The 17,379-nt window shown below is 41.1% G+C and overlaps 1 protein-coding gene across 1 annotated transcript in view; it reads right to left on the bottom strand.

Moving 5' to 3' along the window:
- The window catches only part of MRPL48 (mitochondrial ribosomal protein L48), a 53,547-nt gene extending 36,468 nt beyond the window's left edge, over positions 1-17,079 (bottom strand). The window contains exons 1-3 of the mRNA XM_037522056.2: positions 17,057-17,079; positions 12,495-12,738; positions 1,610-1,662 (exon numbers count right to left, since the gene is read on the bottom strand). Of these exons, the coding sequence (XP_037377953.1) occupies positions 1,610-1,662; positions 12,495-12,738; positions 17,057-17,079 (320 nt within the window). The remainder of the gene's footprint in view (positions 1-1,609; positions 1,663-12,494; positions 12,739-17,056) is intronic.
- Positions 17,080-17,379: the final 300 nt, after the last annotated feature.

Below are 17,379 nucleotides of genomic sequence, written 5' to 3'. Positions count from 1 at the left end.
CTGATAGTGGGTGGGGGTGGAGCTATTTTACCATTTTAGGGCAGTCAGGGAAGACATCTCTGGTGAGAAAATATTTGGGCACAAACCTGAATAAAGCAAGAGGGATATCTAATGCAACACTGTGCAAAATCTTGCAGTGGGAGAATGCTTAGATCAGCAAGGAATAGAAAGGGAACCTTTCCAAAGTGTGGCTAATGCTGACTAAGCATAGTATATGATGAGGGAACAGATTATGTAAAACCTTATAGGCCATGGTAAGAATTGCAAATTTTATTCTGAATTAGATGGGAATCCATCAGAGAGTTCTGGGACAAGTGTCATGAGCTAATTTTTTTTTAAAGGTTTATTTATTTATGCATACAAGAGCTGGGATACAGGCCAGAGATGTGGGGGGTGAGAGGATTCAGAAGAGACAGAGTGGGGAACAAAACAGGCAGGCTGACTGAAATACACTGCTGAGGGGAGCAGCGGAAGAGACAGGAGAGGTCTGCTGCACCATGTGGGTTGCTCCCTGGTAGACTGGGGATCCAACTCGTGCTGCAGAGGCTGCGGATTGCTTCATAGTGCGGTGCTTAACCCCTTGCACCACCAGGGAGGCCCTCATGAACTAATTTGATTGTAAAATAATCACTGATTTTAGGGCCTCCCCTGGCTGCGCAGCGGTTGAGCGCTGGGCTGCAAAGCTGCCTGCAGCCTCTGCAGCGCCAGTTTGATACCCGGATGCATGGCTCGCAGACCTCTCCTGCCACCTGCTGCTCCCCTCAACGGTATATTTCGTCAGTCTGCCTGTTCTCTTCCCCGCTCTGGCTCTGGTGAATTCTCTCACCCTCCTGCGCTTCTGACTGTACCCAGTGTTTGTATAAATAAATAAAGAAATCTTTAAAAAAAATAATAACTGATTTTAGTGTGAAGGATACAAGACAAAAGTAAAAATAAATCAGCTGGTTAGAAGGTAGAATGATGATAAAGAAGATGAGGAGAGGAGGAATTGGTCCCTAGCAGTTTAGCAAAATAGAAAGTATGAAAGCCAAAAGTGGACGTGATAGATGATTCAATTCTGTGTATATATCACAAGTAGAGAAGACAGCATTTATTAAAGAATTGGATGTGAGGGCCTCCCTGGTGGTGCAAGGGGTTGAGCACCACACTGTGAAGCAATCCACTGCCTTTGCAGTGCGAGTTCGATCCCCAGCCGGCCAGGGAGAAACCTACATGGCGCAGCAGACCTCTTCTGTCACCCGCTGCTCCCCTCAGCAGTGTATTTTGGTCAATCTGCCTGTTCTGTTCCCCCCTCTGTCTCTGGTGGATCCTCTCAATCCCCACATCTCTGGCTTATACCCCAGCTCTTATATGCATAAATAATCTTTAAAAAAAAAAAAAAAGAATTGGATGTGAGACAAATAACAATTTCAAGGGCAACTCTGACCTGAGCAACCAGAAGGATGGAGGTGTCAATTACTGAGAACAGGGAATGAGCAAGATGGCAGGGGAGTTAATGCTTGAGATGCTTATGAGACATACAAATAGAGATGAAAGAAAAATGTTGAGTGAACTATCTAGCAGAATGAAAATATTAGCTATATTTCATTATTGTTATTAATATTCTTACCTTAAGAGGGAAAAGGCTTGTTTTAAAATGGTATCATTCCGCAGATATAGCACCTACAGAGAAAACAGCCATGTTAGGGCAATCTTAAGCAATTACAGAATTCCATGCATCTCTTCACAAAGAAGCCAAATAACCACAAATGGTTTGTATAGTTGGCACACAAATCAAAAAAAGGACCCAAAGGCTCTATCTAGCAGGGTTGTCTTACTGCCAATATAAAAAATGCGGGTAAACCAAGGTTATCTTCTTTCCCACCCACTCCAGAAAATGCTAAAAAAACCCAGAAATCCCAGGGCCTCCCTGGTGGCGCAAGGGGTTAAGATGCATCACTATGAAGCTATTCCCAGCCACTGAAGCACCCGAGTTCGATCCCCGGCCAGGGAGGTTACCCACATGGCACAGCGTACCTCTCCTGTCATGCCCGCTGCTCCCCTTAGCAGTGTATTGCAGTAGATCTTCCTGTTCTGCTCCCCACTCTGTCTCTGGTGAATCCTCTCACCCCTTGCATCTCTGGGCTGCACCCCAGCTCTTGTATGCATAAATAAATAAATCTTTAAAAATAAGAAAATAGAAATCCCTCTTTCATGGTGCTTTTTCTTTTTTCAAGCTATCTCCCCTTTGGTAGTTTTTTCTAATATCAGTAAACAATTACTATGCACCTGTCAAACACAGGCACCAGGTGAGAGACTCTCTTTACCCTTCTCTAATTCTCAAAATTCACTGCACGCCAACTTTACAGATGAGGTAACTTAGGCCCAGAGAGGTTATATTCTAAGATATCATAGGTAGTAAGTGGCTAAGAAGACCGTTTTACTCCAAAGGCAATGCCTCTATTACAGCACACTGTCTCTCTCAATAATGATGATGATGATACCAACATCAACAACACAATAATGAAAGGGGTAAAAATGCAGAGGCAGTTTCCCTCCATAAACCTCCTTTTCCCCAGGTACTTAAATCTCACTCTGCTCTGCTAGCATCCAATCAAAAATCTGTTTAACATAGAATCTTTTCATAAAGTAACTAAATAATAAATATAAAATGTCCATAATGTACCATAATACAAATAGAAAATTCCCTCAACTATGCAACCATGGGCAACAATTTCAGTTCTTTCAACATGTATGTTTTTTTTTTTAATAGAGGCATGCTTTTTATTTATTTATTTGTTTGTTTGTTTCGTTTATACATGCACTGGGTACAGTCAGAAGCACTGGAGGGTGAGAGAATTCACCAGAGCCAGAGCAGGGAGCAGAGCAGGCAGAAGGACCGAAGTACACTGCTGAGGGGAGCAGCGGGCGGCAGGAGAGGTCTGCGCGCCATGTGGGACCCTCCTCCGGTGGCCGGGGAGCAGCCCGGGATCAAACCGGATCCCCAGCCACCGGTGAGGGTCCCACATGGCGCGCAGACCTCTCCTGCCGCCCGCTGCTCCCCCTAGCAGTGTATTTCATCAGTCTGCCTGCTCTGCTGCCCGCTCTGGCTCTGGTGAATTCTCTCACCCTCCCGCATTTCTGACTGTACCCCAGTGCTTGTATAAATTAATTAATTACTTAATTAAAATAAAAATAAATTTAAAAAAATGTAATGTGGTATCCTGAATGGGAACCTGGAATGGGAAAATGGCATAAAATAAAATAATAATAATAGTAATAAATATAAATAAAATATTAAATTTTATAAAAATGCATTATAGTAATATAATAATAAAAAAGCTGGCTATGGGCTATATAGGAATTCTCTATAGTATCTTTGCAACTTTGCTGTAATCTTAAAACTATTCTAAAATAAAACTTATTTTACTGTGTGAACATTAAAGGGAAGATAAAAATAAATTGTTATAATATGAATCTTGAAAACACTACACAAAATGAAAGAAAACAGTCACAAAGGATCAATTATTGTGATTCCATTTATATGAAATACCTAAAATAGACAAATCTATAGAGAAAGTAGATTAGTAGTTGCCTAGGGTTGGAGGATCTGGGGAGTTGGGGAATAACAGCTAAGGATATGAGATTTCTTTCTGGGGTGATGAAAATATTCTAAATTGGTAATGGTGATCTGTACAACTCTGAATATATTAAAAGCCATTGAATTGTATACTTTAAATCAGTGAATTGATGATATTTGAATTACATCTTATTAAAGCCATGTAAAAAATGTAAGCACAATCCGAACAGGAGTTTGGATGGTTGGAAATAGAAATCCAGGTGGATAAGGGCAAGATTTTTTAGCTTTTATAGTGTTATATCTGCTGATAAGAGTCTGTTCAAAGTCATGAATCTTCTCCACAGACAAATGAATATATCCACGGATATATAAAAGTTTTCATATTACTTCAAAAGTTTCACTTAACACCCTCAGACCACTAGATCAAAAGATATACAGGGGGCCTCCATGGTGGTGCAGGGGTTAAAGTCTCAGCAATATCAAGCTATTGCCAGCCACTGCAGCATGAGTTTGATCCCTGACCAGGGAGCTACCCACATGGCATAGCAGACCTCTCCTGTCTTGCCTGCTGCTCCCCTCAGCAGTGTATTTCAGTAGATTCATCTGTTCTGCTCCCCACTCTATCTCTGTTGAGTCCTCTCAACCCCCGCACTTCAGGCGTATACCCAAGTTCTTGTGTGCATAAATAAATAAAATAAATCTTTAAAAAAACAAATCTATAGGGGCATGGGTCATGTTGATTTCTTCTCAACCACTTGGTAAACAATCAATAAAAGTTTGTTTTAGTGAATAAACAAATAATTAGAAGTAAATAAGTGAATGAGTGATAATCATTCCTACCCCTTTATTAAGCATCAATTTTTTGAGCATCTACTATGTGTCTAAATCACAATATCCTTACAAAATAAACATATTATCCCATTTTACAGTTAAGAAACTGAGACTCAGTAAATTTATCTCACAAAGTTACTGTGAAAACTATCATTAGGTGTTATTTTTCTGACTCCAAAGCCATAATTTTCCTACTCTTTAGCACCTTCTCTCAGATAAATGAATGGGGGAAATGCTCAAATTTAGAAAAGGTTTCCAGCAGAATGTGAGGACATGAAGATTGGGAAGGAAATGAATAGATGGAAGGAAGAGCAAAGTATGTAGATAATCTTAAAAATTATACTTAAATCAGATAGTAAATGCTTTGTAAAGTATGTATGCAATATGTTTAACCAAATATTGGGTCAGCATAAAGAGGAAGGAATTGGGAGCCCCAGGAGAGAGGAGCTCTGATCAGCTCTCCCACCACTAGCCACCATACTGTAGCTAGTACTTCCTTCTTTGGACTTAGAGCAAATAACGCTAAGGACCCTTCAGGCTCAACCATGATGAACAGAACAGATACCATAGCAAACAGAATATATTCTTAAATGGGTCACTTCATACAGAAGAAGTACTGTATGGCAAGAAAGATCTAGATAAGACTGACTTTTCTTCGGTTTAATTGTTCAGATTTCTGAGTTTCTATAGCAGCTAAGGATTTAATTATCTAAAAGCCAGACTTAATGGCTAACAACTTTTTGGAAGGCATTCAAGCTGTGGTGTGACTTCTCCCTTTCAGCTCTGGCAGATGAAATGTGTGTCCTCTCCCCTGCAATGTTTGGCATTATTTATCAGGATAAAAGTAATCTATTTTGGGACTGTATCCACAAATACACCCTCCCCCACTCAGCAAATGAAAAGCAGCTCCCACTCTGAAGCTAAAGGAAGAAGACAGCAGTGGTGCTAGTGAATGAATGAATGAGGACATAGCTGCTGCAGTAAGTCACAAAAATAGTTGTCTCATGAGCTCAGGAGCCAGAAAGCAGAAAAGGCCTGCATAACTATCAAAGAAACAAAGTCATGGGAGAAAATCTAGAGTGTGTGAGTAGCTTCAGAAAGAATCCCAGAGTGGGTAGTCACAGCAGTGGGTCAGGGGCCCATGGGGTAAGCAACTGAGAGCTTTTTTAGTTATATTAACAGAATGTACTCTGTTACATACTAATGAATATTACTTAAGATTATTTAAAACAGCATTATTGAGTCATAACATAAGACAGTATTTTAAGTGATAGGTCACTATCACTTGCAGAGGACATCTTTCGTGTTAAGCATTTTACACATATTACTTCGAATAGTCTTTACACCAATTCTCCGGTAGAGGATAATTGAGATAATTGCCTCTGTTTTATAAAGGAAAAAACAGAGGCTTGGGTAAATGATCCAAAGTTTGATAAGAAATGTCAAGAATTCAAATTCAAATCTGACTGAATCCAAAGCCCATATTTTCCATTCTCCCACACTACCTCTTCAAGGTGTAATACCAATTTATGTTGATGAAATTTGTATACTATAAGAACATGAATAATAATACCATTTGTTGAGCACCTGCTACATACCAAATGTCATTTCCTTTAATCCTTACAATGATCCTGTGAGATTGCTATTTCTATCCCATTTTATTACGAAGAAATAAAGCCCAGAAAGATGAATAAATCAGGCCTCCCTGGTGGTGCAAGGGGTTCAGATGCAGCTTATGGCGCTATCTGGAGCCACTGCAGCATGAGTTGGATCCCCAGCCAGCCAGGAAGCTACCACATGGCATAGCAGACCTCTCCTGACTCGCCCGCTGCTCCCCTCAGCAGCGTATTTCAGTCAGTCTGCCTGTTCTGTTCCTCACTCTGTCTCTGGTGAATCCTCTTACACTACCCCCTGTCCCCCACATCTCTGGCCTGTGCCCCAGTTCTTGTATGCATAAATAAATGTTTTTAAAAAAAAAAAGGGGCCTCCCCGTGGCGCAGCGTTGAGCGCTGGTTCGAAGTGCCCGTGGCCTCTGCGGCGCCGGTTTGATCCCCGCTGCTTCCGGCACCGAGGAGGATCCCACATATGGCAGACCTCTCCTGCCGCCCGCTGCTCCCCCACAGTGACTTCGTCCTTCTGCCTGCTCTGCTCCCCACTCTGGCTCTGTGAATTCTCTCACCCTCCCGCGCTTCTGCTGTACCCAGTGCAGTATAAACAAAACAAACAAATAAATAAATAAATAAAACATGCCTCTTATAAAAAAAATTAAAAAAAAAAAATTAAAAAAAAAAAAATAAAATAAAAAAAAGAAAGAAAGATACATAAACCTAATACTTATAGCTAGTAAATGGTGTTCTAGCTCTTTTAAGTTTTTCAAGATTGCATTCGGGGGGGAAGGGTATTCTCTTCTGAATATGGTTACTATGTTGAACATCAAAATCTGTCTTTGCACTGAGTCTTTTTTTTTTTTTATTTTTTTTATAGAGGCATGTTTTATTTATTTATTTATTTGTTTGTTTGTTTGTTTTGTTTATACAAGCACTGGGTACAGTCAGAAGCGCGGGAGGGTGAGAGAATTCACCAGAGCCAGAGCGGGGAGCAGAGCAGGCAGAAGGACCGAAGTACACTGCTGAGGGAGCAGCGGGCGGCAGGAGAGGTCTGCGCGCCATGTGGACCCTCCTCTGGTGGCCGGGGAGCAGCCGGGGATCGAACTGGCGCCGCAGAGGCTGTGGGCAGCTTCGCAACCCAGCGCTCAACCGCTGCGCCACTGGGGAGGCCCCTGCACTGAGTCTTAATGGCAGTTAGGAGCACAGACAACAGATTTACCCAGACCTGGCTTAAATATCAGTCCTTTCATTTTACCAGCTGCACGATCTTTGGCAAATCACTTAAAAAATATCTGGCTTCATAAATGGTATGATTTCATTTATATGAAAAGACCAGAACAAACAATCCATAAAGACAAAAAGCAGACTAGCGGTTACAGGAGGGTTAGCAGAGCGGGGAATAAGGAGTGACTGCTTATAGATACAGGGTTTCTTTTGGGGGGTGATAAAAATGTTCTGGAGTCAGACTGTGGTGGTGGTTGCACAACTTTGTGAAAATACGAAAAACCACTGAGCTATTCATGTTAAAATAGTGAACATTATAATGTGTGAATTATATCTCAATTTTTTAAAAAGAAAAGAAATATCTGGTCTCATATAATAACTGCTAGATGGCACTTCTAGGCCACGGTTCTGTAACACCAATTCCCTAACTTCTCCAGGACTAAATTCAGTTTCAAAATACCTGTGGTCACCTCCTAAAATTTAAGTCCACTCCCCTACTCTCTCCCCATCTCTCATCCTCATGCTTCTCTGAATACTCTCCTTTGAACCAAACCCCATTTTGTCCTCTTCCTCTCAGTTTCCTCTGGGCCTTTTGGAACTCCAAGTATGTTGTTATTTTAGGATCTCTACATGTGCTCTTCCTGTCTAAATTCTTCTTTAAGTCTTAGTCATGAAACATCTCAAAAAATGTTCTGACTACTTAAATTGCTTGGATCCTGTTATATACCCAGAAATTTTCTTCTATGGCAGTTATCACCATTAGTTAGTTATCTGTTTAATTAGTCTGTCTCTTTTGCTAGGAATACATCCTCCAAGAAGACAGGAAATTGCTTATCCCAACATCTAGCGTAATTTCTGGCGCATAGCAGGTGCTCAACAGTTATTGTTGATCAAATTAATAAATCCCTCCAAATCACACCTCCTTATAAAAGTTTATACTGCATAGGGCCTCCCCGGTGGCGCAGCGGTTGAGCGCTGGGTTGCAAAGCTGCCCGCAGCCTCTGCAGTGCCAGTTCGATCCCCTGCTGCTCCCCGGCCACCGGAGGAGGGTCCCACATGGCGCGCAGACCTCTCCTGCCGCCCGCTGCTCCCCTCAGCAGTGTACTTCGGTCCTTCTGCCTGCTCTGCTCCCTGCTCTGGCTCTGGTGAATTCTCTCACCCTCCCGCGCTTCTGACTGTACCCAGTGCTTGTATAAATAAATAAATAAATAAATAAATAAATAAATAAATAAATATAAAAAAAGAAATCTTTAAAAAAAAAGTTTATACTGCTTAGAGTAGTTGAAAAGATTAGTCTATATTATATAATATGTGAAAGGGCTTAGTACAATATGTACAAGGCAATTATTAATGGTCAGATTGATAGCAGTGATGAGGATGATGATTGCTTAACTCATCATTAATTAAATTATTTGTAGCTTGGTATGTGACAGGTGCTGAAGATACAACCATGAACAAAATAAAAAGATCTCCCTGTCCTCTAGAACTTGTAGTCTAGTATCAACCAAGAAACAGCCAACTTCTTGACCATTTTCCCAAGCTTTTGGACTACTTGCCCTTTCAAACACTCTGAAATTTGTGTTCTCCTCTTTCGATACGACAGAGAAGAACACAATTCATGTCCATTGGTTTGTCATTTCCTTCAACCTTCCCTGTTACTTGTTCATATGAACTCTACACAATGTTGGTCTTCAATGTGGAGCCCTTGAAAACATTTCATTACCTATGAAATTGGCCCCCAAGATTTTTCCTTCTGGACTTAGCAAGACTCAACCTGGCACCTTCTCTAGCCATAGCCTTGTGGTACAAGGGAAATCCCTTAGAAAAGAATGGTAATCTCAGGGTGAATGACATCTACACCTGAGTTTGGATCCATCCAATTTCTGTGCAAAGTAATTCAGCAGGTGTGTCATTACCTATTCCCTGTTACATTCTGACTTCTATAGACACCACCCTGCCATAGTGATCAATTAATATGCTTTCTGGGGCTGATGAATATCTGCAATAGTGTCTTAATTGGATCCACCCTGCTCTATTACTTCTGCAGACCTAAAAAGATATGTGATTCCAACCAATCCGAACCCAGTAAATTTGGTCTTCTCACTTATCTAGAATTTTAGATGATTTGCAGTTAAAAATTTCTTAGAGTCATGGGCCTCCCCGGTGGCGCAGCGGTTGAGCGCTGGGTTGCGAGGCTGCGCGCGGCCTCTGTGGCGCCGGTTCGATCCCCGGCTGCTCCCCGGCCACCGGAGGAGGGTCCCACATGGCGCGCGGACCTCTCCTGCCGCCCGCTGCTCCCCTCAGCAGTGTACTTCGGTCCTTCTGCCTGCTCTGCTCCCCGCTCTGGCTCTGGTGAATTCTCTCACCCTCCCGCGCTTCTGACTGTACCCAGTGCATGTATAAACAAAACAAACAAAGAAACCAGCAAACAAATAAATAAAGCATGCCTCTATAAAAAAAAAAAAAAAAAAAATTTCTTAGAGTCCCAACTAAAGAGGATGGGGCTAAGAGTTTTGAAGCTTGAACCCCAGCTCGAGTACATTACAAGTAGTTACTATGTAATGTCAATGTTTGTTTATTCACATATTCATTCAATATCAGATACCTGCTTTAGGTCATGGTCAAGTGCACTGTAGGCTGGTTACATACAGACATGAAGAAAAAACAGTTGCTGACCCTAACATCTTTCTAGTGAGAAAATGTATAAAAACTATTTATATATTTTAATTATTTATTATATATAATACTTATATATAAATCATTTATTACATGGCAATGTAATAAATAATACTATACTGAAAACCGGAAAGTAAAAGTTTTTGTTCCTCATTTCACAGATGAGGAAAACCAAAATTATTATCAAATTAGAGAGATGTGAAATACTCAGATAAGGAAAGGCAGTGGGTATTAGGAGAGAGATGAAATCTCGGCTCCCCCAGTACTACCACTTTAGAGGCTGATGACTTATAAGAAAGCATTCATTCATTCAGGCATTCATTAAAATATTTGAAAACCTATTATGTCCCAGACACTATACAGGTAGTTTCCAGTTCCTCATTCATTGTGCCTATCAGGATAATCTTACAATGTTGTGAAGATCAAATGAGATTATACAAATGAAAGAAGTTTATTAACTGTAAAATAATATCAGTATTCCTATGTGTATAATTCTTCATACCTTACAAAGTACTTTTACGTACATTATCTTCTATAATGTACCACCATTTCCATATATTGGGCATCACCATTCGCATTTTACAGATATGAAACTGAAGCAGTGAGAGGTCAAATAACCTAAAAAATTAACAGTCACTTTAGCAGAAGTGGTCAGAAAAGATTTATGAAAAAGATGAGACCTGAGCGGGGTCTTGAAGGATAGAGCATTTGGATATGTGATGAGAAGGGTGAGGGCACTCTGAGTAAGAAGGATACACAAGATCAAGGATCAGGAATTCAGCATTTATCAAATAAAGAAGAGGCTATGTGGCCAAAGCAGTATGGTAAACAGGAAGAGTAAGTGTGGAAGGGAACAATGACATCAGGCTTGGAGCAACCCTGTATATCCTGGCATCTTTATTTATTTATTTTTTTAATAGAGGCATGTTTTTATTTATTTATTTATTTGTTTGTTTGTTTTTGTTTTTTATACATGCACTGGGTATAGTCAGAAGTGCGGGAGGGTGAGAGAATTCACCAGAGCCAGAGCAGGGAGCAGAGCAGGCAGAAGGACCGAAGTGCACTGCTGAGGGGAGCAGCGGGCGGCAGGAGAGGTCTGCGCGCCATGTGGGACCCTCCTCCGGTGGCCGGGGAGCAGCCGGGGATCGAACCAGCGCCGCAGAGGCCCAGGGCAGCTTCGCAACCCAGCGCTCAACCGCTGCACCACCGGGGAGGCCCTATCCTGGCATCTTTAGATGACAGTTCTAATGACAGATTTCCATGGGCTCTCCAGGAGTACAGAATGGTTCAAAACAGTATACTCAGAAAAAACGATTCCTCCCTTTCAACATGCCTTAAATTCAAGGCAAACAGAGCAGGAGTGGGGAGTCACCAATTTGACCACCTTTAACAACGCAATTTTGAAAGTGATTTATATTCTATTATTCTTTCACCAAACCTACAACATTCTCACAATCCAACTAAGGAGAACAACAGTGAGTTATATATTTCACATCATAAATGATGAAATGAAACTTGGGCATTTAAAGAAACAAATATGGAGACATTCAGGAACTGCTCCCAAGCAGAACTATTTGCAAAAATGATCTTGCCGCTCTATGCGTGATGAAGATACAGTCTCTGCGATTAATGCCTAAAATAAAATTTTACTTATAAATTGCTAAAATAAGTAATAAATGTAAGCAGCATGATAGAGCTGAAAGAGGACACCTGTAATGTGTTAAGAGGACAGAGAACGGCAAAGGAATGTATTTATGGTGGTTTAAACAGTTTTACTACTGTCACTTCAATAAGGTTTTGTAAGTAACAGTGTAAATTACCCTTGTATAGCAGGGCTGCCTCACATCCCAATCGGGTCATCAAGTCAGTGAAAGGTCCATGCAGGAGGCCTGAATGCAGGAGCCAACCAAGAAGCCCACCTGGGGGGCAGGAATGGGGATACCTGCCTGGAGGACTCAGACAATGAGCCTCCCCCCTCCCCCTAGGAGTCTCATCTCAGACAAAGAACCTATACCTGCCCTACAAACTTTTCCCGCCGTTCGAGCCCAACTACCCACCTGACCTCTCCTCGCCCTATAAAACCCTGTTTCCCCCTAACAACGTGCGCGGCTTCACTGACCCCCGCCTTGGGTCTGTGAGGTCCGCCCTGGGCGCAATAAACTTTCCCTCCCTTTGAGAAATGTAGCCTGGCTCTCCTTTTCTTTACCGCGCCGAACCTTTCAGTCAGAAAGGTATTCTTTGAAAAAAAGATCTGGAAGTTGATGATTGCCCTTCTCAAGGTCATACAGATTATGGGGACCACATGCTGGAGTCCAGATTCCCAATACGGGGCCTTTCCCTTTCCAGGCAATGGGCGGTGTTAGCAGGAGCGGAGGGGGTGCGGCGCACGGGCTCCCGCGGCCAGTAGGCCGGGGCGGAGACAAACAAAGCACAGTCCTTGGGAGTAAAAGGGGTCGCACGTGCTGCCGGGAAGAGCCTCGTTTTCGCCAGTGTCTCATTACCCGGATGTGTTACACTCGCGGTGCTCCCCGGACAACTCCCACGTCCGCTCTCCCCGCCGCTTCCCCCGCCTTTGGTGCGCAGGGGACCTACATTACCTTTCCCAGAGCTCTGCTCATCTTGTGCTGCTCCCGCCTGCAATTTTGAAAGTCGAAGAACGCCCCGAGCAGCCGTTTACACCTTGGTGTCTGAAAACACTGACGGAACTTCCGATCTGGTCCAGTTCCAATATCTGACCGAGGTTCACTGGACTCCCGCAGGACCTTGGTTCCGGCAGCTTTTGCGATCACGGTCCAGCTGTTCCTCCAGACCCCGCCCTCGTTACAGCTCTGGTCACCACTACTGTTTTTCCGTTTTTCCAGGCAGAACTCAGTATTTTGTACAGAATTCTACTATTTCACTTGCCCGACTATTCATTGTTGCTGTCGCTTTCTCATGCTTATCGTGAATTCCTCAAGGACCGAGATCCTGTCTGATTAGTTCATTTCAGCTACTGGCACAGGATGCAGAGATCTGCCTTCTGACTGTGATTAAAGAGCTAACTGACAATCAGTGAAAATTAGTGAAACTTCACACATAATAATTGATAATAACTACTTTCTATTTAGTGAACTGAATAGTACGCACTATGTGCGTTGCATAATGTTCAAAGCATCAACATAATCTGTCCCCAGTTAGTGGGATGTTGCCACTTGATTTTACAAATAAGGATATTTCAAGAGGTTCAGGGACTGGTCTGGGGAAGACAATCTGAGGCAGAGGCAAGTTTCTTTTATTTTTTACTAAGGTAACATTGGTTTACAACACTCTTTATGATTCAGAGGTACAGGTTCACACTTCTTCAGATGTATGTAACCACACCACATCCACCACAAGCCTCACTCTGCTCTGTGCCAGCACTTTCAATCCTGGGAACACAGAGATGAATATTACAGTTTGTGCCCTTATGTGGTTCACTACATCAAGTGGAAAAGCTTCTGTACAGCAAAGGAAACAGCAGTGTGAAGAGACAACCTATGAAACGAAAGAAAATATTTGCAAAGTGTACATCTGATAAGGGGATTAATGTCCAAAATATATAAGAAACTCAAACAACTTAATACCAAGAAAACAAGTACACTGATTTAAAAATGAGCAAAGCACCTGAATAAAAAGTTACCAAAAGAAGATAAACAACTGGCCAATACGTATGTGAAAAGCTCACTTATCATCAGGTATGCAAATCAAAACTCCAGTGCACTATCACATCAACCTGTTAGCATGGCTATTATCAAAAAGACAAAAGGTGACAAGTGGTGTTGAGGATCTGGGGAAAGGGCGAACATAAATTTCCCCATTATGGAAAGCAGTATGGAGAGTCCACACAGAAAAAATTAAAAATAGAACTACTACTTCTGTAGTTGCTAAAAATAGGAATCAATCTTACTTCTCTGTGTATATCTGAAGAAAATAAAATCAGCATCTCAAAGAGGTAGTTGCACTCCCATTTTAATTACAGCATTATTCTCCGTAGTCCACATATGGAATCCATTTAAGTATTGATTCCTTAATGGAGGAATGACTGCATAAAAGATATGTATGTATGTGTGTGTGTGTGTGTGTGTGTATATATATAATGAAGAATATATATATTCACTTGGCCTTTTAAAGAAGGAAATCCTATCATTTCTGACAACATGGACAAATCTGGAGAACAATATGCTAAATTAAATAAGCCAATCAGGAAAATACAAGTACTCTGTGATCTCACTTATATGTGGAAACTAAAATAGTCAAATTCACAGAATTAAAGGATAAAATGGTGGTTACCTGGGATTGGGGAAATGGGGAAGAAGGGGACATGTTGGCCAAAAAGTACAAAGTTCTAGTTATGTGTGTGGTCTATCTAATGTATAGCATGATGACTGGAGTTGATTATACTGTATTGAATACTGGAAATAAGCTAAGGGAAATTTCAAGTGCTCTCATCACAAAAAAAAGGGTAACTTTGTGAGACAGGTTAACTAGCTTGGATAGTAATCATTTCACTATGTGTGTGTGTGTATATATATATATATATATATATATATATCAAATCATCAACTTGCACATCTTAAATATATACAACTTTTTTAAAGATTTATTTATTTGTTTATACAAGAAACGGGGTACAGGCCAGATGTGCGGGAGGGTGAGAGGATTCACTGGAGACAGAGAGGGGAATAGAACAGGCAAATTGATGAAATACACTCTGAGGGGAACAGGAGGCGTGACAGGAGAGGTCTGCCATGCCATGTGGGACCCTCGCCCACCGGCCTGGATCAAACCTGCGCTGCAGAGGCTGTGGACAGCTTCACAGCACTGTGCTCAACTGCCTGAGCCACCAGGGGAGGCCCTACAACTTTAATTTTTAAAAGTAGCTTATAAAGATTAGTAGGGAGGCACATCATATACAATAATAAAACATTGAGGAATTCTAATTACAGAGATATAAACTCTGTATATGAAAGGATTACATTGTCACATAAAGTCAGCATCAAATGAAAGAATAAATATGCAGTTATTTTTATTGTTCCTGCTGCTGCTGCTATGATTTTTGTTATCATTATTAGTGTTCTTAGCAAGGAAAAGATGTAAAATTTGTTAAATATGAATGGGGCTTCAATGATAGGGAGTTTGCTTTATTGTCAGAAACCTTTATCCTATTGTTTTATCACTCCTTCCTATGATGAAATTCTGAGGCAAAACAAAGACATATGTAGGTAAATCTATATCCCTCAACATGCCCCCTTTGGGGCAACGTTGCTAAGAGACCATCTATAGAGACAAATTCACAGTTAAATGATGCTCTGAGCATAATGCATTGTACAAAGTGGTCACTCAGTAAAAAGCAGTTATTATCAATTATTATGAGGCAGTTGAATGTAAGAAAGTTTCACTTATGGTCAATCAGCTCTTAAATGCAGATTAGCAGTCCTGTGCTAGATGCTGGAATGAAGTAATCAGTCCTCGAGGAACTCACAATAAAACATGGGAAAGCGATAGTAACAAATAAAACATAGTCTAGTAGGTAAAATGGCAGAATTCTATGTAAAGTATTAGCAACCCAGAGATAGCAATTAATTCAGCTTAGAGAAATAGAAGACAAGTCACACCTCTACCACAGTGACTGGTTATTGCCTGCATAGGTACCTAAAAGCTGTTGGGATTTTAGAAGTGAATTTGAGCCAGGTAAGATCTTTTCATTGTGTATCTTTCCCACTAGAGTTTGAGCATTTTAAAAGGAGTATACTTTTCTTCCCTTCAAAGATTAACTACAGATTTTTTTATTGTTTTGTACTTTTACATGAACCATATACAATTTTATGCAAGGTAGAATGTTAGGGATTATCACTTTGTAGATGACAAAATTGAAGGGAAGTAGTCTAGATAGATTGCCTAAGCTTAAATAATTGAACACCACAAAATCAGGGTAATAGCAATAGAATTTTAGCTCTGCAGAGCCCTTCTTCTAGTCGATGACACCAAAAATAAGCTAGACACTCTGAGATCTTCCCATTGCCAACTCTAAATCCCAAACCAACCTTGGGTGAATTGGCATTTACACAGCACATATGAATATGGGTCACAAGAAAATTTGTTGAAGAATAAATAATGAAGTCAGTTCTTTTCCAGATAATAAGGAAGACTAAATGCACTGAAGCACCAACTTTTTCCTCAGCAATGTAATATCTCTTCCCCATTCATACAGATGTCTCCCAAACTGTCCACTTCATCTGAACAGTTGGTGCTGTGCATACTCTCAGTCCTGTGCATACTCATACTCTTTGTATCCCTAGCATTTGGCACAGGTCACAGAACATAAAAAAAGCTTAAATAAATATTAAATGAAATAATAAATGAGTGAATATTAAAAAGTTCCTAGATGTGGTTGCGGATTTTAGATTTTTTTCAAGATTTTCCAGCACAAACAAACCATGGAGGAACTTGGCCTTTCAGGTTTTATTATTACAAGCCAGTCTTCTTCAAAAGCTTTTTTTTTTTAACTGTTCCAGTGCTCAGCGCAACCACATCAGAGAAAGCTTTTGGGAACAAAAGAAAATAAAGGGAGACCCTTTAGGAGAATGTGTTTGATCTTAGGTTAAACTTCTGTTAAAGTAATGATTCTCCGGTACCTATTATAAAAAGTTTCCCAAGGGTGCAGAATAGCTCTAATTTATGACTTAAGTGAAAGCATATATATTAGGCTACTTCAAATAGAAAAATATTTTAGCTCTATTTTTGGGTATGGTTTTGGCACAAAGAAAATCATACTTCAAAGAAAAAAAGATAAAAGGTCAGAAGTGGAACAGAGCTGGCTACCAAGGAAAAGTCAGAAAGGGATTGGTGCTCACTTTTCAATTTGTCCTTGATCAGGTGTTTTCTGCTTGTGCAGGCTGTGCAGAGTGAGTGGGGATTACCTAACCCTGGAGAGGGAGGAAGGATGATGAAAGAGGCTGCAAGAAGGAAGCTCAAGTAGTTAATGAGATCATAAAAGCAGGTAAGAAGGGAGGGAGAGGGTGCAAAGAGCCACACACCAGGCAGCAAGGCATGCAACCCATTGAGAATCTTTCTAGAAGCCCAGAACCTGTGTTCAGGTTGTTTCAGTGCAGGCTCCATCATAGGGATACTGGGAGAGTACCTGCTCACAAAGTCATTCCCCATAGGGATATTGGGAAACTTGGACACACCTGAGAGACTACTATTCGCCCCTCTCCCACCCCTTTCAGGTTGGCCTGCACTAAATCACCTTTATCTCAGCCAGGGAGCTAACCCATATATGGCACAGCAGACCTCTCCTGTTTCACTTGCTGCTCCCTTTATTTATTTCAGTAAATCCACCTGTTCTGCTCCCCACTTTGTCTCTGGTGAATCCTTTCACCCCCTGCACCTCTGTTCACCCCAGTTCTTCTATGCAAAAATAAATTTTTAAAAAAGAATCCCCCAGTTCTTGTATACATAAAT

This window comes from Talpa occidentalis, unplaced genomic scaffold (genome assembly GCF_014898055.3).
Source record: "Talpa occidentalis isolate TD23 unplaced genomic scaffold, MPIMG_talOcc4v2.1 talOcc4.3, whole genome shotgun sequence".
Taxonomy (NCBI): domain Eukaryota; kingdom Metazoa; phylum Chordata; class Mammalia; order Eulipotyphla; family Talpidae; genus Talpa; species Talpa occidentalis.
The sequence above is the reverse complement of the archived record's forward strand: the minus strand, read 5'-3'. Positions and strand labels throughout refer to the sequence as shown.